Source organism: Culex pipiens, chromosome 1, assembly GCF_016801865.2.
Source record: "Culex pipiens pallens isolate TS chromosome 1, TS_CPP_V2, whole genome shotgun sequence".
NCBI lineage: Eukaryota > Metazoa > Arthropoda > Insecta > Diptera > Culicidae > Culex > Culex pipiens.
The window spans coordinates 42,177,730-42,201,908 of record NC_068937.1 but is presented as its reverse complement, the minus strand read 5'-3'; the positions used below and the strand labels follow the sequence as shown (position 1 = coordinate 42,201,908).

Sequence of the window (24,179 nt, the reverse complement as noted above, 5' to 3'; positions counted from 1 at the left end):
CTGAACCTCCCTGAGGCTATTCGGATATGATCTGAGATCAAAAACCACTGACCTCTATATTGTTACGGCGGTAGATCTATCGGACTAACTCCCGGGACTCTACAGAAGACCTAGAACATCACCACATATCGGTAGACTAGTCCCTGAACCTCCCTGAGGCTATTCGGATATGATCTAAGATCAAAAACCACTGACCTCTATATTGTTACGGCGGTAGATCTATCGGTCGTAACTCCCGGGACTCTACAGAAGACCTGGAACGTCACCACATATCGGTAGACTAGTCCCTGAACCTCCCTGAGGCTATCCGGATATGATCTGAGGTCAAAAACCTCCGACCTCTATCTTGTTACGGCGGTAGACTCATCGATCGTAACTCCCGGGACTCTACAGAAGACCTAGAACATCACCACATATCGGTAGACTAGTCCCTGAACCTCCCTGAGGCTATCCGGATATGATCTGCGGTCAAAAACCACTGAATTCTATATTGTTACGGTGGTAGACCCATCGGTCGTAACTCCCGGGACTCTACAGAAGACCCAGAACATCACCACATATCGGTAGACTAGTCCCTGAACCTCCCTGAGGCTATCTGGATATGATCTGAGGTCAAAAACCCCAGTTACAATCGCCTACCTCATACTTGTACGGCGGTGAACACATAGGCCTTAACTTGAGGAAGTTTTGGATGACCTAGAACATCGTAAACCTTGTAAATTTGGTCTAGCTGTATAGCTGACTTCATAACGATTCCAAAACACTATAAATTTGCATAGTTAAGATGATTTTTTATAACAATATAGGCCATGTCTCCCATATAGCCAAAATCCCATAAGCCCTGTACCTCGCATATGCAACTCTTGCGACAAAACCGAATCAGGTGGAATGACTCGTATATGCAAAGTTGCATATGCAAGGCGCTCTTATGCGAGGTTTGACTGTATATCCGGCTGTGGAGGTCAGATTGATTCCATATTCTGAGTAATGTTGAAACACTTGATTAAATAGAATAAGCAATAGAGAGTGTTATTTGACTATTTTTTTAACATTCTCAATACTATAATTTTTAAAATGTATTTTTTGAAAGCTTATAGTCCTCGTAATTAAGTCGTTGGTGAGGGGGATTAAAAATATACAAAAATACAGCAATTCCCCAACGATAACAGCACGATTCGAAGGAATGACCGATCAGGCCCAAAATTGGAGTAGAGGTTCCTAGGGCGAAGTAATAGTTAGACCCGTTTTTATTTATTTTCTTTTTTTTTTGGAAATGGATGTACACATTTTGTTGGTCTTAGTCTGTTCTAATCGAAACCAACAAGAAAAATCAGAATATTGTGCTCCTACATGGTTAAAACCAAGGATCCTGATTGCTCAAAATCAACCACTCCATTCGCGAGCACAAATAGCAGGCGACGCGATACTGCCCTGATGAATTACTACCGATTGTCACTTTCAATCCATTCGCTCCCGAACACTCTCTTTTCTACTCTCCTTCTCTCTCTGATCGGCTCAGTCTCCGAACGGCTCAGGCGGGCCGAACGTCGCCGATCAATCTGAACTGAACACATTTTTTCTCTGATGCGCTGTGTTATACTCATTGATTTGGGTTGCCTAAAATCAATGTTATCAATTAAATTGTGCATTTATTTTGATTTCATAACATTATAGAAACCATTTAAAGAAACTTCCACAAAGAAATAAACAAATTGATGGCAAACTGAGGGCGTGAAGACAAAAAGACTGCCGCGCTAGCATTTTGTGAGAATGGCTCTTCGCTGAGCATGGTAGTGTGTGAGTGTAGTCAAGCGACGGAGTAGGCAAAAATTTTCACGATGTATTTGTTTGCTGAGTGACAAGTTCGGGCCACTCGCTGGATGGATGCGAGTCTCATTCGCTCATGAATGCTAGCGGGTTGGAATAGGTGACGAATGGATAGGCGATGAGTGAGTGGTTTCTATTCATTGAGCCGAAAATCAGGACCCTTGGTTAAAACTGCTGTCCCAATTCGCCCCATGTGTCCCAATTCGCCACAGTTGACGGTATTCTCAAAGGCCGCCTTGCTTATATTACATGAATAAGTTGTTTTTTTACTGCTAATGCTCGTACTTAAGCACATTTTTGATAAAAATACTTTATATTGCTGTTTAAGGCTGAAAAACTAAAACATTTTTGTCCCTTTTTTGGGTCTGTTGCTCCTTCTTTGTGCCTATTTTCGACCTACGTTCTGATTGGTGGAAATCTCGTGGTGAACTTTTTTGACGTACGGTTCAGCCCCACATAACTCTAGAGCTATTTTATTGATTTGGTGGCAGTGCTCTCATTCGAGTGCCGAGCGACAAAAGCCGTGACGCTGAGTGTTAACAAGCGGTAAGCAAAAGTGGTGAAAATTTTGGACCTAATGGGCAACTAGCAATTTGCCAAGAAAAAAAGTGAAGGGTGATATATTTATTACTTTATTTCTAATTTAAGAAGAAAAAGTTAATTATTCTTGCCAACCAAAATAAAGATAATGACAGCATACCATTCTCAAGTGAGAGATTCCTGCTAAATTCGGTAAAATGCACAATGTCGTTAAATTTAGTTTGGTAGGCCCAAAATAGGTACTAGGCCCAACATAGGGGCAAATACCCTATATCATTTAACTATGCAATTATTTCTAATGACAAAGAAGCGACCCTCAGAGATTCGAACGAACTGTGGCGGTGAGAAATTTTGCTGCAAGTTTTGGCAAACTTTCAACACGAGGAAGGAATTATATTTTCAAAGTCAGCATAAGGATTTAGGGCCCTCTTGGAAAGCTGAAGGTCACAAATCCTAAGCATTTTGCCTTTTTAATAATCAATACACCGTGCAAAAGTAGGAAAAAAGTTCGCGCTTTAAGCCGAGTCATGTAAAAGCAATCTCTTATAATTTAAAATGTTTCCAGTAGTCGGGCGAGTACGTGTGACAAAACGTCCTCTGACTTAGTTCCTATTGGCCAGCTGTCGCACTTACAGCAATTTCCATGTGTGTAAAGATAGCACGATCAGATGGAAACTTCGTTCATATGAAGCGTAACAACAATGCACGGAGTTTTCCAGTTTCCAATATCTCAGAATTGAAATCGAATTTTATGGATTTGTGAAGATCAAGGTTAAGGTCATCGAATCATCGTATCTTTTTTCTTGCTTTTAACATCAAATTCGGGTTCTGCAACCTGATTTTGGGTAAATTTGGAAGCCCAGAGCAAAATCGAGATTTTTTTACGTTTTTCACCATTAAGGCTAGTATGGAGATCGGAAGGAAAGGGGTCAAGAAACAGCTTTACGAACAGCAGAACAAAGGAGAGGGAGCGTTTTCTTGGGGCTTTTCTTCACCCTCTCTGGCTTGCTTTCGCTGCCGCTGCTGCCCTATTGATATTTTTCTTGACCGATTCCTTCCGAAGTGCATACACCGCTTTACTCGTAACTGTATCGACCAAATAGGATAAAATTTTAATGGTTATAAGCCAACAATCTATATAAACTAACGCAGGTTGAACTAGGTTGAAAAAATGCATGGTTGCAGAGAAATTTAATTTTTAAGACAAAAAAATAGTGGTGCTCTGGAGTAACCATGGGCGTTAGAGGGTTAAATACTGGATTGCCTATTAAATCAAAAAATGCATTTTTTTGATATTTCATTATCGTTGTCCACCTTTAGCTAGACAATAAAAAATAGGCAACATTTTTTTGTGATTCGATTATCCGAAGATTTGGTTATTCGAAGTGATTTTTTTCGAGCCTTCGGATAATCGAGTCTGGGTTGTAGAAGGTGCATAGTTGTAACAACTTATTTGGTCATCCAAGAACTCCCTTGAGTTAATGCCTGTGGGTCTACCGCCGTAAAAAGCATGAGGTCAGTGGTTTTTGATCATGGATCATATCACAAAGCTTCAGTGAGTATTCTACCCTGCTGTCATATTGGGATGTTCTGGATAATGCAAGGACCCCGCTTGGTGTTATTATAACTCAACGTTTCAATCAACCCAAAATAATCACTTAAAAACTAAACGCAACTTTGTCATCATTTCCCCCTTTCAATTCCCCAACTTCTCCGAATGAAGCAATAATCATCAATCAAGCGTGTGTGTGCACTTTTGCAACGCATCACTTTTATTTCGTTCAAATCCTCTGGGCGCGCTAGGGAGACCACCCAGCGCCAGAGTCCTCTTCTAAGCAGCAAATTTGCCTTCCGGCGACGCGAAGCGAATCACACCAAAGGCTCGCCATCATGTTCAATCTGGGCCAACGCCACCACCACCCAAGTCGGCGGATAAATTCATCCCGAATCGAATGGCTAATGGTCGGTGTTTGGAGGGACTAAATTGGTGGATTTTTGGAAGCCGAAAGTGCTTGTCGCACATACTAAAACGATTAGGATTCTTTTTTTTTTCGGAATTGAAGGGTCATGTGCAAATATTTGGTTTAGGGAGATGAAATTGAAACAGCTGATCATTTTTTTGTAATTTTAGTGTACACTTTTATTTGTCCATCAGGTGTTTTATTTTCTTGCTTTTTCATTCTCTCTTCTCTGTTACAAACGAGAAATCTTCGAGATTCTCCTGCTTTTTTTCTTTTCTTTGATAGTTTAACCTTTAATAATTACGTTTTAGTGGTTCCTAGGATAAAACAACGCGCCCTCTAAGCGTTTCGACTAATCGCTAAAATCTTTAAACTGCTAACAATACGTCTTCCTTGTTACACTTGAAATCTAGGCTCTCTCGGCAATGAACTCTATAAGGCTCATCACGGAAGTTTAAGGCTTCTAACGTAATTGAATCCTAGATTATTGTTCGATACTTTCCTTATAGTTTTGTTTTTCTTTTTTCGCTAATACTGTGCTGATAAACGTTGCTATCTAAGTACTTCCCCCCTTCTGGCAACTCTCCGAACAACAGTCGACTTACACGCTAAACGCTTCTTTAAAAAATATCATTTTAAATGTATATCGCAGTCTCATGCTTACACGATAATGTTTCACTACCTACGATGGGACAGGACAGGACAGTTGGATTTTTTTTTCTCTCTTAAAATCTACGGTTGTCTCTTCTCGGTTACGCATCTTCTTGGTCTACATCTTTTAACTAAACAAACAATATCTAAAAAAATAGCGACTTTCTGAGTACTGTGTAAAATCCTAACCTAAACCTCCCCGCATTCAAGCAGCCACACTCGGGTTCGCCTCCACCACCTTCTTGGTGCGCAGCCGTTTGATCGCAAACTCGACGCACCACGCCGCAACGCACGTGAAAATGCACACCGACTGCACGTGGATGCAAATCGGATAGCTGTCGGTCCAGTCCCGGATAGCGCCAATCAGCGGCCCAAACAGAATCACAAACACGCCCTTGCCCACCATGTGCCACCCGAAGGCCGCCGGGAGTTTTTCCAGCGACGAGTACTCCGACACGCACAGCGTAAAGTTGGCGAGGGCGACGCCGCGGAAAAAGCCCGTAATCGACAGCCACACCATCAGCTCGGTGTAGGTGCGCTGCTCGGCGACGACTGCGGGAAATGGGAGGGAAAATTGAGAGAGGAAAATGTTTAATTTAGAATTTTACGATGTTTAAAAATAAATAACTGTTATCTTTCAATCATTCATTACACTGTCGATTTTTCACTCATTCTTTGTAACTTATACCACATTTTCAAACTCAAAATCTCAATACAGTACTTGTTCGGTAACTGGGCGTTGTTCAATTGGGCTGCTTTTTAACTTGGCACTCGATAACTGGGCTGTAGCCCACTTAAAAGGCAGACAAACGTCAAAAAATATAAACAAACGAGGGGTCAATGAATGCAAATATCAAGCGTAATAAATAAAAAAAAACAGTTTTTGTGAAATTTCAAGTAACAATTAAAGGAAACATTAAAAATAAGCTCTAGATACAAATTTGAGTAACTTTTATTTTTATACTATTAAATGCGTCGGTGGTCCCCTCTGCATTTTTTGTCCCAGTCCAGTTAGCAAGCAGCATTTGGTAACTGGGCGACGTTCTCAGCCCAGTTACCGAACAAGTACTGTATCTTCAAAATAACCCAAATGCACTAAAAATCAGATACAATGCACGAAAATGTTTTTGAGCCGTTAAAAAAATATAAAAATAAATAAATAAATTGTTCGCTCTACTGCATTGCCTTGGCGTTCTCGATTGCGAGATTTTTCCTCGAAACTAGGTGTCCGAAGGCTTGATTGTTGAGGCATTTGAGCAATGCTCTAAGATTTCACTTTTTGTTACTAAAACATGATTTGCAAAAAAAAACTATTTTTTCTGATATGTTTAAGGGGACATCAAATGCCAACTTTTTTAAAAATTTACAGAAGCAAATGAAAAATATCCAAAATATATGCCTTCCCGTTTGTAAACATAGTAGCCAATGTTTTTTGCTAAAAACGCTAATATACCAAGAATTTTGAAAATTCGTCACTTTTTGTTCACTAAAATGCAAATATCTCGGCTTTGCGTGGACATGAATAGGTTGTTAAAAAAAAAAGCAAAATGTTCTCCGCCAATTTTTTGGCTCATTTTGCGGAGTGATTTTTGAAATTTTTCGCTAAAAAATACAATTTTTTCTCCCTAAAACGCCCTTTTTTGCCCAAACACAAGCTTTCATGGACTATGTCTGTACAGGAATTTGTTTAGGGGACATTAAACTTTGACTTGAAGCCCAAGGCGACCAAATTTGAATGACTTTAGCATGATTGTTACTCGCATTTCTGAAAAATACTCGAAAAAGACACTTTTATCATTCAAGCTCAGCGCGCGAGTTGTAAACCATTTTTGGGAATTTTTAGTTGTATGAAAACATTGTTCCTGACATCCTAATCTATCATTCTAGGGGTGGGCACCGAAGTTTCAACAGTGTTCAACACTTTTCGTTTTTTGGGACGCCCTATTGCAACTCTTGAAAAAAATATGTTTGAAGAGTTGAGAAAATTTCTATATTTTGCATTTTTGAACATTGTTGATACGACCCTTAAGGGGTTACATCTATGTAAATCGACAAAAAGTCAGAGGTTGGTGTGAGCACACACTTAATTTTATTTAAAATCTGTTTTCAGGGCATTAAAAGATACATTTTTATCTATTATCAAAACAAATTAGAAGGCATTTGGTTGTATCATTGCCGAGATATAGCTATTTGAAGTTAGCGGTTTAAAAAAACGGGTGCCACGATATCTAAACAGTGCCTTGACCAAATCGACTAGAAAATTTGGTGAAGACTCGTTAAACCGGTCCTGTGTGCATGACGAAGGCCGATTTTCAAAAAACTTATTTTAAAAAAAGATACAAATATTTTTGTGTTTTTCACATAAAAAATCATCAGTTCTTGATTTTTTTTTTTTAATCCAGAATTTCAAAATTGTGCTTCGTCATGCACACGGGATATGTCTTGGGAGTCTTCACCCCGAATTTCAACCAATTTGGTCCACCCCTTCTCGAGATATCGTGGCACCCGTAAATCAACTCGGTGTTTCGAGAAAAACGCTCAGAAAGTTTAACAGTCCGCTTTGCGCACGGCAAAATGTTGAGCTTAAAATCGTCTCTAACTCAGTTTAATCATATAATATCTTCATGAAACTTTCAGGAGTGATGGAAAATCATCTTTTAAGAGGATTTAATAAATTTTCTGTAATATAAAATTTTGTGATTTTCTACATGTATGTAACCCCTTAATTGCTGAGATATTGCCATGCAAAGATTCAAAAACAGGAAAAAATATGTTTTTAAATCTCACCCAAACAACCCACCAATTTCTAATGTCGATATTTCAGCAACTAATGGTCCGATTTTCAATGTTAAAATATGAAACATTCGTGAATTTTTCTGATCTTATCGAAAAAAATATTCTTATTTTTTTATTAAGACTTACATTTCAAAAGGGCCAAACATTCAATATTACGCTCTTTTGAAATGTTAATCTTGATTTAAAAAAAAATTAAAATATTATTTTCGTAAAGATCGGAAAATTTCACGAATGTTTCATATTTTAACATTGAAAATCGGACCATTAGTTGCTGAAATATCGACATTAGAAAATGGTGGGTTGTTTGGGTAAGACTTAGAAAAGCAACTTAGGGTCGTGTCAACAATGCACAGTGGTCCAGATCGCAAAATTAAAAAAAAATATCTCGTAATCTACGCCTTCTATGACGAAAGCCTTCAAAAATCAGTTTTTTGAACGTGGCAATTCAGGGTTAAGTTTCAGAGAATAGTGATACTGAGTGCACTTTTAGAGCTCTAAAAAACGAACATTTTTTTTTTTTGATATGTCAATGTGGACTTAAGGGTCAAAGTTACAGCCATTTTAAAGTAAAAAATATGCAAATTTAAAACATAAATTTCTCGAAAAGGCACAAGCCAAATTTTAAGCACCAGGTTGCATTTGAAAAAATCTCTGGGGTGTTTTTCTTTAAACTCGAGATATCTTCATTTAAAAAAGTCTAATTTTCAAGGGAAACCATATGGGACCACCCTAACGAAATTCGAAAATTTTCAAAAAAATATGTTTTTCCATGTAATTATGCCCGCTGAATCTGAATCTGCCCTCAGAATTGAGCCAAAGTATCGGAAAATTGATTTTTGGTTATATTTTGGGTTTTCATGTAAAATTATCATTTAAACCCAAAATATGACCAAAACTCGATGTATCGATACTTTGGCTCAATTCTGAGGGCAGATTCAGATTCAGTGGGCAAAATTACATGGAAAACATATATTTGGACAATTTTCGAATTTCGTTAGGGTGGTCCCATATGGTTTTTCCTTGAAAATTAGACTTTTTTAAATGAAGATATCTCGAGTTTAAAGAAAAACACTCATGAGATTTTTTTCATCGTTTGTAGTGCTAAATCTCCTCTTTCAAATGCAACTTGGTGTTTAAAATTTGGCTTGCGCCTTTTCGAGATATTTAAGTTTTAAATTTGCATATTTTTTACCATAAAATGGCTGTAACTTTTGACCCTTAAGTCCAAATTGACATATCAAAAAATAAAAATGTTCGTTTTTTAGAGCTCTAAAAGTTCTCGCAATATCACTTTTCTTTGAAACTTAACCCGTTCAAAAAACTGATTTTTGAAGTTTTCGTCATAGAAGGCGTAGATGACGAGATAAAATTTTGGTGTCTTCGACAAAGTTGCTTGAATCGGCAAGCCTTTCTAGAAGACGAAAAAAATCCCAAAAATATTCCTGTAAAGTTAGATTTTCAAAATCACCCCAATCGTGAACCACCCTAATTTTCAACCAAACCAAAAGTTGCCCCTTTCCATTTGCAACAACTCTTCTCAAGACACCAAAGCTCTAAAACTTCACCATTTTTCGGAAAATCAATTTTCCACTTTATTTTGCGATCTGGACCACTGTGGCAATGTTCAAAAATGCAAAATGTAGAGAATTTTCGCAGCTTTTTAAAAATATTTTTTTCGAGGGTGGACATACATGGGCACATTTTTAAAAAAATAAATAAAACCGCTACTATTTTCAAAAAAGTTACCTGAAAATAGCTATAACTTAAAAACGGTGCACTTTATCAAAATTTCATTAAAGTACTTTTTCGGTAATTCGGAAATTTCGGAAATAAAAATTTCATTAAAGTACTTTTTGATTGCAAATTAAATGTTAGGGGAAAGTGGGGCAAGCTAAGGAAATGCTCGTTATAACCCATTAAAAAAGTTAAAAAATCTGTCGGATTTTATTATAATCATCTTATACTAGGTCTTGGCTAAGACTTTCATAAAAAAAGTATTTAAAAAATCCTGTTTTTTTATGTAAAAAATGATTTTAATTTTTTTGATTTTCTGTGCGTTCTAATCAACTAGTGGGGCAAGACGAACAACCCGTTGGCGCAAGAGGAACAATGCATGAAAAAACATGTTAATTTGCTAACAATTGAACTTTTATCACTTAACTACATCAGATTAGAATGTTTTAGAACGTTTCTTTCATTTTTAGATTAAATAATAATAATAATACTAAAAATTTGATCGTTTTTGCGAAAAAAACTATTACCAAGATGATAAATAGTAAATTTTCATAACAACACTATATTTCGTATGGACAATTTTTTAAACAATTAATTATCAGTTTTTAAGTACTTTTATGTATTTATTTCGCAATAAAATATGTTGTTGCAGCAATTCGTATTTTTTTTCCATACTATAAATTCATATGGTACACTTGCCCCACCTGAACATGATTTTTTGAAAGTTATCAACAAAAATAACCAAAAGTTAAATCATACTTTTTAATAGGTGAAAGTCATTGGAAGGGATACTACTGATCTAGGAAAAATAGCATTTTGATAAAATGAGCCTTAATACGAACCCTAAGGCTTATTTCGTACTTTCCAAATATTATAAGAAAACAAAGGTTTTGAAAAAAAACTTCATTTAATCTTATGCCCCGTGGCGTTTACGTCGTTTTGGTGGTTATGTGGTAGTAGAATCAGCTAATTGCATTGCTAGAAACAATTCATCATACTTTAAATAATCAAAATTGTAAAAATTACAGCCGTACGATCGGTTGTTCCTCTTGCCCCATATGGTCGTCTTGCCCCACCTTCCCCTACATCGAAAAATGAAGTTGAAAAAAATTTGCGACCTATATTTAGATTTTAAAAAAAAATTGTTTTGATTTAAAAATTCATTTTTTTATGCGAAAATTGACGAAAATGGCAACTTTTTGGAGCACCCTAACAAGGTGTAGGTCACCATGAGATCGACCCAAGCACTTTTGTTTTTTCCAGTTTTCGTTTTCCTAAAGCCCGAAATTAATATCTAATATGTACAATGTTTTGAAAACTTTTCATGATTTTTTAGTTTTAAGAGGGAGTACGATGGATCAATTGTCCACTGGAACGAGCTGTCAAGTTATAAAACGTGTTATTGTGCAGAGCTTTTTTAAGCTTTTTATTGTAAAAATTTATATCATCGATTTAAGCTTAATTATAGGACCCATTTGCTCAATTTTAGGACCGAATTGCTGAATTTTCGAATCTTAATAAAAATGAAAGCTTTCATTTAGAAAATACTTCAGAAGATAAATGAAAAACAAAATATCTTGCAATTATCCCCTAATACTCACTCGACCGCGTGATGGCCACAAACACCAGCGACACCATAAACAGCAGCCGCTTCCGAATGCGCAGCTTGTCCCCGATCGGCGGCACAATCACCCGCGCCGCAATATCCGTCAGCGCCGACACCGACAGGAAGAACGCCACCTCGGTCTTGTTGAAGCCCAAACTGGCGAGGAAAAACGGCGTCACCATTTTAAAGTTCATCTCCGCGACGTAGAAAATCGACAGCCCAAACAGAATGTTCAGATAGATCATGTCCCGCAGCAGGCCCACGTCCATGAGCGCGGTAAAACGCTGCAGGAAGGACACTTTCGGCTTGACCATCTCCAGCCCCAGCTCGGACTTGACGGTTTCGATGCGTTTGGGCGTTTTGGGGACGCGCGCGAACGAGTTCATCGTCGAGACGCCCACGTGGGTGTTCACCCGCCGGATGATCTGGTAGTCGACGTCTTCGGCGTCGTTGTCGCCTGTCTGGAAGAGGGGGAGAAATGAATAAATGAACTATCCGTAGAGAAGAGAGGGAAAAAGCCAAGAAAGAATGAATCGAGAGCGAAAGAGAGAAGCTTTTGTTGAAGCTCGCGATGCGTTGGTGCTGCCACCTGAACGTGAACATGATGAACTATCGAAACAATGAGCTTTTTGAGCAGGGTTACCTTAACCGGTTTGAAAGCAATTATTTAACCTATTTTTTATATCAAATTCTAAAAAAATACTCACATCAACGTGAATGTGCATGCAGCTTCCACTGCCGGTAAAGTCCATCGTCGACAGCTGCGACACTACCGACTCGCGCCGTTTCCTCAACGCCAAGCTCATGCTAGCCGTGGACGTGATCCGCGGAAACGATGGCCGCGTCCTCATTCCAAGCCCCATCCCGTTCTGAACGCTGACGCTCGAGTTGATCCTCGGAAAGGTGGGCTTAATCGGCAGACCATTCGGCTGCGGCGACGGACAATTCTCCGACAGTTTCCGATCCCTCCGCGGAAACAGCAACGTTTTAATCTCCGGCAAGCTGTCGTTATCACCGTCGTCCTCCTGCTCCAGAATGATCCCCATCGGGGGCGCCTCCACCAGCTCGATGTCCACTTCCTCCTCCACCAAGTGCCACTTGATGGGCTGCAGCAGCGTTGCTCCGACGGCGGCGTGCAAAGCGAGCCCACTGAGCAGCAGAACGGCACCTCGGAAGTCGTACGTCTCCAGCAGGAAGCGCACCAGCTGGGGCATGATCAGCATTCCGAGGGCCGTTCCGGCCATCGACAGGCCGACGGCTTGGCCGCGCTTTTTGGCAAAGTAGTGGTTTAGCGCGACGAAGGCGGCCGACGTGGCTAGGCCGACGCCGATTCCTGGAAGGAGAGAAGGAAAGAAAAGTCAAGGTTTATTAAATGATAGTTGGTAGGAAACCATCTAAACTAGCTTTGCATCATCAGTTAGTCCAAAATGCCAAAAACGGTATGTGAAAATTCAAAAAATCCAAATATACATTTTCAAAAAAAGCATTTCAAAAAATATTTTAGATTAGAGAATTTAGAAATATTTTTTATTAAAAGAGCAGAAATTTTCACAAAATACAAATTCAATTTAAACATTGAGAATCAGTCCCTAAAACGAGGGGCTAATTGGGAAACACTGAAAGAATGTCACCTAAAAAAATACAGCAAAGTTGTCGAGCTCGATAACGATAACGATAGTTCTATCGTTACCGCCGGGATGGATTAGATTTTATTTAATTGTAAATCACTTGAATTTTCATAAGAAATATATATAATATTTTGTGTTTTTTTTCCAAAAAAAACTCTAATAAAGTGGCAAAGCATACAAAATTTTCCTACGATTGATGCCAATAACGCATTTTTTTTAAATTGAGTGCTTTCGAAAAAAATATGGTATTTTGTGATTTTTTTTTTGTATTTTCCAAAAAACGATAAAGTGAAAAAGCATACATAATTTTGCTTCGTTTGATACCTTTTTTGCAAATTTTAAAAATTTGGGTATTTTCAAAAATACGGTATTTTGTGAAAATTAAGGCATTTTTCAAAAAAATAATAAAATGAAGTCAAAAATTTCGTTACGTGTGAAACACATATTGCATGTTTTGAGAATTTGAATATTTTCGAAAAATAAAAAATGGCATTTTTTGATAATTTTAGTTTTTAGCAAAAAAAAAACTAATGAAGTGAATTAGTAAACAAAATTTCGCTTCGTTTAATACCCATATACTGCCGTTCTACGCATAATTGTCCCATGTTCAAAAAAGTGAAACTGAGAAAAACGCGATTGAAATTTTTCGATCGATTTTTGTGTTTCTACGCATAATTGTCCCGTGGGTTCCTATTCGCCCTATGTGTCCCTAATCACCCCAGTTAGCAGTTTATCACCCTTATTTGTGATTCTCTTGCTATACAACAGGTAAACAAGACATAATGCTTAGTAAAACTAATGATTCCGTGTAAGAAAATACTTGGTGGGACAATTATGCGTAGAAGTTTAACGATGGGACAAACAGACTTGGTATTGTTTTTAATGAGTTTCTGAACAAAGTACCAGATTTTATGTGTTTTTCTTTAAGTACACATCAAACTAAACATAAAAATGTCATAAAGTCAAAATCGTCCAAAACTGACATGGGACAATTATGCGTAGAACGGCAGTATAGCAAATTATGAAAATTTGAGTACTTTTGAAAATATACAGTTTCAAAATTGTAAACGATGATTTGGTTGCATTAAGTCGATTTTAGAAAGATCGTCCTGACGATAACGATAACAATTATCGTTACCGTTAAAATATAATATTATCGACGATAATTTTATCGATTACAATCTTGGTAGGTATAACTTGTAATGGTGCACTTAATCAAAATTTCACTACAATACTTTTTTAATGCAAGTTTAATTTAACATAAAAAATGACGTCAAAAATGTGTTATTTCTTTTTTTAATTAATTAGAAAAAAACGCTACTTATTCAGCATTTTTTGGCCTTTTTGCAATATAGCATTTATTTGTTTGGCTAAAACTTTTTCCTTACATTTCTTTGGTCAAAAGAAGTAATTTTGCATCATTTTTTTTTTTTTTGAGTGCTGGGCTGCTGTTCTACGCATAATTGTCCCATGTTCAAAAAAGTGCAACTGAGAAAAACGCGATTGAAATTTATCGACCGATTTCTGTGTTTCTAGTTAGCAGTTCATCATCCTTATTTGTGATTATCTTGCTATACAACAGGTAAACAAGACATAATGCTTAGTAAAACTAATAATTCCGTGTAAGAAAATACTTGGTGGGACAATTATGCGTAGAAATTTAACGATGGGACAAACAGACTTGGTGTTGTTTTTAATGAGTTTCCGAGCAAAGTACCAGATTTTTTGTGTTTTTCTTAAAGTACACATCAAATTAAACTTAAAATGTCATAAAGTCAAAATCGTCCAAAACTGACATGGGACAATTATGCGTAGAACGGCAGTAGGCTCCATGCAATTATGCGGGCTGGTCAGATTTTCAAATGTAACAAATCAGAGTTTTTTGAATTTCAGCTATTTTCATAAAAATAATTGCGAAATTTAAAAATCTGCATTTAATCAGTGTTTGTTTTTGATTCTGAAATTTCGAAATTATTTGTAATAACAAAAGTTTCAATTTTTAACATTGAAAATTAAAGTATTCGAAATATCACGAGTTTAAAATATTGACTTATTTTATTCGCACTATTTTATTATTATTATTTTTTTTTGTAAAACTGTCAATAAATACCTTTTTTAATCTCCTAAAACATATAAAAAATAGGAATTCAAGGAAGGGTCCCGGTTTTCAGTTCAAAGATCAGAAATGGCTCACTCATCGCCGAAGCGAACACGACTCGCTAGCTGCCAGCGACTTGGTCAATCGCTCACACTTCGGGAACTTCTTTTCCTATTCTCTCCGTCGACCAGAGTCACAAACGAATGTTTTCGGAGAAGAGAGAATCTACCAAAATATTAGCGCGGCGCTCTTTTGTTGAACAGGGCACAGCCCTGCAGTGCAACATCACTAACACAGACAAACGACTTGACAGCTCGAACAAGTGTCAAACACATCTTTCAATAAAATCATTCTGAACGTAACTCTGAACGATAAACACGCGTCTTTTTCTTTCGCTCTCTCCGTACGACTCGGCAGTATCCTGAGAGGTTATGGGCCCAGCCCGAGCCCACGAGGTTTGAGGTTAGAATTTTACGTTCTTTTTGATCGTTTTCGAGAGTTCCTACGTGGAATCACGTGAAAGTTTTTTCGTGGAAAAGAATTGGTGTACTCTGAATATTCCTTAAGCACTAAACGCGATGGAATTTGCACGAATAACGAAGTTGGGCAGCTTGAACTACGAGCCGTGGTCGTTTTCAGTGAAGGCCCTGTTGCGACGCGAAAGACTGTGGAAGTTCGTTGAGCCCGGAGTGGCCCCGAATCCACTGACGGAAGTGTGGACTGCCGGAGATGAGAAGGCGCTAACCACGATCCAGTTGCTGGTGGAGGACCGCCAACACCGTTTTATCCAGGGTAAGGAGACTGCAAAAGCGGCGTGGGATGCGTTGAAGGAGCATCACAGCAAGCTTACCCTCGAGCAAAAGGTCTCCACCATCATACAGATTGCGAACCAGACCTTTCGGGATGGCGACAGCATGGATACGTACATCGGGGAGTTTGAACAGCTGTATGGCCGGCTGGACAACGCGGGAATGAAGATCCAGGAGTGCGTCAAGGTGGCGTTGATTCTGCGCGGGCTTCCTGCAACGTTCCGGCCACTAATTATGGCCCTCGGTGCGCGGGACGAGGATGATCTCACGCTCGATTTGGTGAAAGACAAGTTGATCGACGAAGCGGCCAACTACAAGTCGATCTGTGAAGCGGAGGAGAAGGCGCTCAAGGTACGCACCGGCCGCCGGAAGGTGTTGATATGTTATCATTGCGGTAAGCCGGGCCATCGGAAGGCAGATTGCGAGGAGTACTCAACGGAGGACGACGAGGATGACAAGTCAAAGAAACACAAAGAAAAGGCTCTGAAGGCAATCGAAAATTCCTGCGAAGAAATCACTCTTGCTGTTACAAGTGGAAAAATTGGATCAAAATCATGGTTAATCGATTCTGGCGCGTCGTCTCACTTGACAAGTGACAGGAGTGCGTTTGTGAAAATCGATGAAAGTGTGCGTTCTGTAGTCACTACTGCTGGCGGGAATAAATTGCGCACTGCTGGAGTCGGCGATTGCGTGATCGAGAGCGTCGACGCTCGCGGGCGAAAAGTGAACATAACGCTGACTGATGTACTTTTCGTACCGAGGCTTGAAGGAAGTTTGATTTCGGTTGGGAAACTGTCGGAAAAGGGTGTGCTGACGACGTTCAACGGCGGAAAATGCGAGTTGCTGCGCGGCGATAAGGTGATTGCGACGGCGGCAAGAATCGATGGCCTGTATCAGCTGATGCGTGCCAGGTGCAGTGCCATTGCTGTGCGTAAGCGTCGATTGCAGTACAGGAACTGGAGGCCGAAGCAGAAATTCTTCGACAACCGTGATGAACCGGATGGAACGCGCTTTACGAAGAATCGGTTGAATGGAATTGATTCGCTAGCTGAGGAGGTGATTGTTCGGCTGGAAGAGGACATCGAAGAGGTGTTGCAGGACGAAGCTTTCTATTTGAACGGTTCAATGGTTCATGAGGAGCTCTGCGGAGAAGACTAGATTTAGGAGGAGCCAGAGGGGTTGTGAATGGTGTAAGAAGTGGACGAATTTGAGAACAATTTCAATGGGGTGTAGTGAAGTTGAGGAGGAGTGTTGAACAGGGCACAGCCCTGCAGTGCAACATCACTAACACAGACAAACGACTTGACAGCTCGAACAAGTGTCAAACACATCTTTCAATAAAATCATTCTGAACGTAACTCTGAACGATAAACACGCGTCTTTTTCTTTCGCTCTCTCCGTACGACTCGGCAGTATCCTGAGATCTTTTGGCTTGCACTACCACAGTTTGCCGTAAAGTTGATTTCAAGCAGTTTAATGATAAAAAAGAAGCCAATCGCAAAGTAGTCGAGTCAGCTTGGAGCGACATAGCGCAATCGATCTCTCTTATCTCTCTTATCCTCTCTTATTACTACCGAATAGAATGAGAGGGTGAGCAAAAGAGAGAGAGTTTTCAGTTTCGATTGGTGTGGAAGGGACAAACGGTAGGAATACATAAGAGCAGTTTTGCTTCGCGTTCGATTTGTGCTCGCGAGTGAATGAGTATTTTTTGAAACAATCAGAACCCTTGGATGGCACTAAAGGATATTTGGGATTATACTCGATGAAAAAATCTCATTATTTTAGAATTTTTTTAAATAATCTTGCTAGAAAAAAGCGTTATTTTATTTATAAAGAAACTTTTTTCTTCTGAATGATTTTAAAAATTATACTTTTTTCGTTAGATCTATAATGAGGACGCCATAATTAAAGATATTTCAACAAAAAGATAAAACCGTCTCTAGGAAATTCAACGGCAAGTCAATCGGAACGAACATTTTTCAGTTCCAATTTTAAAATTTATTTTAAAAAACAACCAAAACTGGAGTTTGTTTTATTTTAAAAATTGCCTTAATCCGATTTTTAACCATCTGGATAAAAAAATTGTTTAAATTCAATCAAATTTGGTCAAACGGTCAATTTGATCGAGATCCACAAGAGGGTTGGGAAATAGAGCCTGCGGGTTTGCTACGTTTTTTGTTCTGGCAGAATTGGTTTTAATTCTCTGTAATCAATTTCCAAGCAACCTGTACCTGGACTGGACAATCATCACATATACATGGCGAAATCCAGTCTGCAACCCGCTAAGATGGCCATCTTTATGCGATTGCAAATGAGAATGCAAATTTGATTTAAAAAAAATTAATGCAATTAATGCAAAAAAAATAAGACTATTATTAGGATTCCTAGTTATTCCCCTTAATTTTGTAAGAAAAGTCAAGAATCGAATCGAATTATCCCATCCCCCCTTCGGATAATCGAATCGCGAACAAATAGATCATTTAATTTTTTTATTTTCATCGTCCAATTCGGAGCATAATTTTGGAACCGGAAATAAGAGAACGAAAACAATATTATTTTTGTGCTCTGAATGTCCGAAGTTTCGATTATCCAAAGTGATTTTTCTAGTTAATCGAGTCGGCCAACCAAAACAATGCATAAATTAAAAAAACAATCTCCTGTTTTGCCGATATTATGGAATTCCTCAATTCCGATTTTTGTATTCTTTTGTTCATATCTCTTTTATCATGCAACGAATTGGAACATTCACATTTCGCCAATCATTTATTTAAATAGTGCTTGAAATTTTAAACACGTGAAGCTCCGGTAAACCACTTGAAGTACCTGCACTCGAGTAAGGTTTCCAAAGTAAATAGGAATACATTTCTAGTAAAATATTGAAGCCAAGTCAACTTAGACAGTAAATAGATGCAACATTTCTAATAGAAGAACTACAGATATAAAAAAGTAAACCCAACAACAGCACTCCTCCCCCTCCACTACTTACCGTTTATCACACTGTACGTGGCCAAAATGTGCGCCATACTGGTGGCCGGCGAGGTCAACGCAAGGCCCAGAAAGCAAAGCAGTGCCCCCGCGATGGCCACCTTCCGGTAGGAAAACTCCTTCAGCAGCGGGCCCACAAACAGCCCGGAAAAGTTCATCATCACATCCAGCGTGCTGATAATGATGGCGGCACCGGTCGTGCCGACCTGCAGGTCACTCAGCAGATCGCCGAAAAGCAACCCAAACGAGGGCTCAATCGAGCGTGTGGCCAACTAAAAAAAACAAAACGAACCAGTTTGAGGGTAAAAAGCAGAAACGGAAGCAAAAACAAAAATGACTGCTTTTTTCAAAATGCAATTTGAGAGTTAAAAGAGCAGCAAATTGAAGCGAGTCAAAAAGAGAATTTCCAAAAGAGGCTCAAAATTCAAGATCCGAAAAAATACTCACGTTGACCAGGCTGACGCCGAACGTGGCCACCCAGCCCCAGCCCCCGTCCGGAGCGACCTTCTTGGCCGCCCTCAGCTTCTCCATGGTTGCGCCGTTTCACTGCCGAGCTGGGCAATTGTGATTGCTGCCTCTGCTGCTATTGCTGTGGACTCGATGAATTCGCGACCCTGTCGATGCCCGTCCTTCTGTCGTGGGTGGAACTGGAAAAAAGAGAGCAGAGGAGAAAAGATTTAATATAAATATAACAATGCGATGAAAATAAACATGATTGCAAGGGGAAATTGGATAAATGAGTTTGATATCGATTGTAAACAAACACAAATTTGTTTTATTGTCGAAGGGGGAGGAATTGAATTACTTTTCTTGTATCGCTGAAGAGTAATATTTCTAAGTTATTGCAAATCAAATGCAAATTTTAATGAAACTTTGTCATGTCAACAAAATTATCTTACACCATTTGCTTTTTCATAAAATAACCCAGATTTGTCATATAACGTTGGAATCAAATAAATAAAAATCAGTCCTGAGAAGGGATTTTCTGACCGATTTGCTGTCTTCGACATATTGTAGGTACTGATTAGGACTATTTTGGAAAAAAGCGACCTACTCTCGAATATGAATTACCTTTTGTGTAATTTATTTTTAGACGGTTAAATATTTTAAATATTTTAACAGTTATCAATCATTTCAATTGGAACAAAACGCCTACATATAATCATTCAGCAGTGGTCATCAAACTACGACCTGGTTTTTACAACAATTGTGGAATCCGACCAACTTAGGAGTCCTCATGTAAAGTTCTCAAGAAAAATGATGAACAAAATATTAAACTTCATCAAAAAATGGGCAAACACGATTAAATTTTAATAATCTCAATCTTTATACATAGATTTGAAAAGTAAAAAATAACCGTTATCTTATTTTCAAAAAGAATTTATAAAACGTTCAAATTTGTAATAGTTGAATGATTAATGCTAAATAATTAATAGCTTATATATTTATTCTGCTACGTTAAAACTTAGATTTTAAATATAGTGTTGTTAAATGCCGCTAATATTAGTAAAAAAATGTCCACCAGTTATAAACATCAGGTTGGATTCTGTGTTCCACTTTGAATCCTCCTGTAAATTTTCAAAATAAAATTTAAATCGAATCATCAAATCTGAACCAATTTTAACCATCATCAAGGAAAAACTTGGGGTAAACCATAATCAATAAACAATATTGTCACTCAGAGATGTAATTAACCAGTGCACTTTATTTTTAAAATGCAAATGCTTTAATTACTCGAATTTAAAATAAATGTAATACCACAAAAATGAGATCTGTTTAAAATCCATTTAAAAAAAAAATAGTAAAATTGTATCTAAAGCTGCTCTAAACTTTCACTAGGCATGGTTTTAAAATTTTGCCGAAAGATCCCAAGTTGGATTCAACCACATGTTTGAAATTTATGCACTTTTTTCCTTTACTTGACATAAAATTTCATAGGCAAAACGAGTTTAGAAAGAATGAAATATGGATTTAAACCAACATTTGTAAGTACAATTTTATAATTTGATTAAACTATACTTCCTTTAATTTTTAATAACAATCCTTTGAGTAAAAATGAAGAAAAGATAAAATTTGATACAAAATAAATAAAAAATCTAATTAAAATACAATTTGCATCGTTGTCAGTTCAATTTCCTTTTTTTTTTTCTAACATTTCTAATAATTTTCCAAGTACAAATCATAATTTAAAAAAATTGTTAATAATATGATATATTTTTCTCTTTCTCTCTGCTTACTTAGACGCTGCAATACTAATCTATCGAAAAGATGTATCTGAGCAATTTCTACCAAAACCGGAAATGGATTTTATTTGTATTTTTGGATTTGGCTCAAACTTTGTGGGGGCCTTCCCTATGACCAAATAAGCTATTTTGTGTCATTGGTTCACCCATACAAGTCTCCATACAATTTTGGCTGCTACCCATACAAAAATGGTATGTAAATATTCAAACAGCTGTAACTTTTGAGTGAACTTTCTGATCAATTTGAGAAAAAAACTAGGTACACGGAAAAAAAAATTTGCAGATTTTTTAATCAACTATTTTTTTACTAAAACTCAATTTCCCAAAATACGTATTTTTTGATTTTCGAGATTTTTTGAAATGTTTTAGGGGACAAAAATCCGCAACTTTTGAGCTATAGAGAAACATGGTCAAAAAATCTGCCGCCGAGTTATGAATTTTTGAAAAAATAGTGATTTTTGGAGAAAATTGAAATTTTATGCTAAAACAAATCTGAAGTTATTTTTTAATGCAAAATTGAATTTGCAATCGAAAACTACCTTAAATTTTTTTTGATAAAGGGCTCCGTTTTCAAGATATAGCCACCGAAAGTTTGATTTTAGCAAAATATTTGCAGTTTTTCGATTTTTAAAAATAGTGACCATGAGCGACCATTTCTAAAAATATTTTTCTTGAAAAGTTCAGAAAATTTGCTATACAATTGTCTAAGAGACATTGAAGATAGGACCTCGGGTTGCTGAGATACAGCCGCTTTAAGAAAAAGAAACACGAAAATTGAAGTTTTCTAAGTCTCACCCAAACAACCCACCATTTTCTAATGTCGATATCTCAGCAACTAATGGTCCGATTTTCAATAATAAGACATGAAACATTCGTGAAATTTTCTGATCTTTTCAAAAAAAAAATATTTTGAAAAAAATTTAATCAAGACTAGCATTTTAAATGAGCGTAATATTCAATGTTTGGCCCTTTTAAAATGTTAGTCTTGCTTTAAAAAAATTCAAAATATTTTTTTCGAAAAGATCGAAAAAATTCACGAATGTTTCATGTATTAACATTGAAAATCGGACCATTAGTTGCTGAGATATCGACATTAGAAAATGGTGGGTTGTTTTGGTGAGACTTAGAAAACTTCAATTTTCGGGGTTCTTTTTCTTAAAGCGGCTGTATCTCAGCAACCCGAGGTTCAATCTTCAATGTCCCTTAGTCAATTTTATAGCAAATTTTCTGAACTTTAAAAAAAAAATATTTTTAGAAATGGTCGCTCATGGTCACTATTTTTAAAAATCGAAAAACTGCAAATATTTTGCTAAAATCAAACATTCGGTGGCTATATCTTGAAAACGGAGCCCTTTATCAAAAAAATTGTAGAGTAGCTTTCGATTGCAAATTCAATTTTGCATTAAAAAATAACTCGTGCTTGTTGCTTGATTTGTTTTAGCATGAAATTTCAATTTTTTTCCAAAAATCACTATTTTTTCAAAAATTTATAACTCGGCGGCAGATTTTTTGACCATGTTTTTCTATAGCTCAAAAGTTGCGGATTTTTGTCCCCTAAAACATATCAAAAAATCTCGAAAATCAAAAAATACGTATTTTGGGAAAATGAGTTTTAGTAAAAAAAAAAATTGATTAAAAAATCTGCAAATTTTTTTTTCCGTGTACCTATTTTTTTCTCAAATGTCCTCAACAATACCTACAACTTTGCCGAAGACATCAAATTGATCAGAAAGTTCACTCAAAAGTTACAGCTGTTTGAATATTTACATACCATTTTTGTATGGGCAGCAGCCAAAATTGTATGGAGACTTGTATGGGTGAACCAATGACACAAAATAGCTTATTTGGTCATAAGGAAGGCCCCCACAAGGTTTGAGCCAAATCAAAAAATACAAAAAATAAAAACGGTCGAAATCGACCGATTTCGTAGAGAGTTGCTCATGTATGAAAACTTCGTAATAAATTAGAAAAACTAAATCAAAATAGTTTAACAACAAAACACTGATCTTTAAAAATGCAACAAAATCAAAAAAAAAGCGACATAAACTTTGAGGAATATTTTTGCAACGCCCTAATTGAAAGATAATTAATTTTTGCGCAGATAATTTTATCAGAAAGGATTGAATGAAAGTATATTTTGTTGAAATTTTATATTTGAGAACACTTAACTACATTTCAAAATCGAATTAAAAGGTTGTGCAAAACGTAAGGCTTACAAAATTCAAGAATCAAGCTTTTTGAATTTTATAAGTTTCAACTCTCTGAGACTTCGAGAAATTAATATTTTTTGTATTTGCCTTTTCAATGACCAAAGAAGAAACATTGCATCATTGACAGCTGTCCATATTAAATACTTTTAAACTATTAAAAAACATTTATCTTCAGAACGGATTTTCTGATCGATTTTGTATCTTGGCTAAAGTTGTTACTAATACTCAGAACTTTTCAGAAAAAAGTTACACTCAGGAAAAAAATAAACCATTTTTGAATTGGAATTTTTAAAACAAAAATTAAATTGCGCAATTGTCTTTTTTCGATGACAAAAATGCAATCTTTTGGCACAAGCTGAAAAACAAGAAAGGCACAAGAAAAAATCATGATTTTCATATCTGTGAAAAAAACATGTATTTTCTTTATTTTAAGATGAAGAATCAAAACTGCATTATGAAAGACCTTTACACAGATTTTATTCAAAAAATTTTGACTTCGTTTTCCACTGTTTTCGAACATCATGATTTTTTTTCGAAAACTTGGCAACACTGCCCAATAAATTTGAATCAACCCAGTAAGAATTTTGACTCGAGACTCGAGCAATGAAAATTATTATTTTGCGTAATTTCTTTATTGTGAAAATTCGCATTAAAAATGGGTAAGTATTTTTGAGAGTGCAACCAATTTTTTTGGGAAAATTTTAGGTTATTGCAGATAAGTTTTTGTCGCATCCCCCCTTCAATATTGGCTCTAAAAATCAGGGAGCAATTTTTGTTCAAAAAGATTGTAAATTTCAATGACGTGCAATCAGCTGAAAACTATTTAAATTGCATTTCCTGCATTGTAAATAATTTTTAGAAGGATTTGATTAATTAAAAAATATTCAGATTTTTGTGAAATTTCGGTGTACAGTATCGCAAAAAGTATTTTTTTTTCGCAAAATTGGGTTTAGTCTAGTCAAATTGTTTTATTTGAAATTAATGATTGCAAAACAACTACATCTTCTATTTTAAAATGCACTTTACCACACATTTTATTGAAAGACTATCAGACCAAGCAAAAGAGAAAAGAGAGAATCGAAGAATGCATG

At 36.9% G+C, this 24,179-nt stretch overlaps 1 protein-coding gene across 3 annotated transcripts in view; it reads right to left on the bottom strand.

The window, feature by feature from the left end:
* Positions 1 to 4,481: 4,481 nt before the first annotated feature.
* LOC120425692 (uncharacterized) overlaps positions 4,482 to 24,179 on the bottom strand; it is a 59,086-nt gene continuing 39,388 nt past the window's right edge. For all 3 annotated transcript variants that reach the window (XM_039590380.2, XM_039590317.2, XM_039590448.2), the window contains exons 2-6: positions 19,083 to 19,282; positions 18,637 to 18,907; positions 11,823 to 12,448; positions 11,111 to 11,576; positions 4,482 to 5,531 (exon numbers count right to left, since the gene is read on the bottom strand). In XM_039590380.2, the coding sequence (XP_039446314.1) occupies positions 5,185 to 5,531; positions 11,111 to 11,576; positions 11,823 to 12,448; positions 18,637 to 18,907; positions 19,083 to 19,166 (1,794 nt within the window). In that variant the 5' untranslated portion in view covers positions 19,167 to 19,282 and the 3' untranslated portion in view covers positions 4,482 to 5,184. The remainder of the gene's footprint in view (positions 5,532 to 11,110; positions 11,577 to 11,822; positions 12,449 to 18,636; positions 18,908 to 19,082; positions 19,283 to 24,179) is intronic.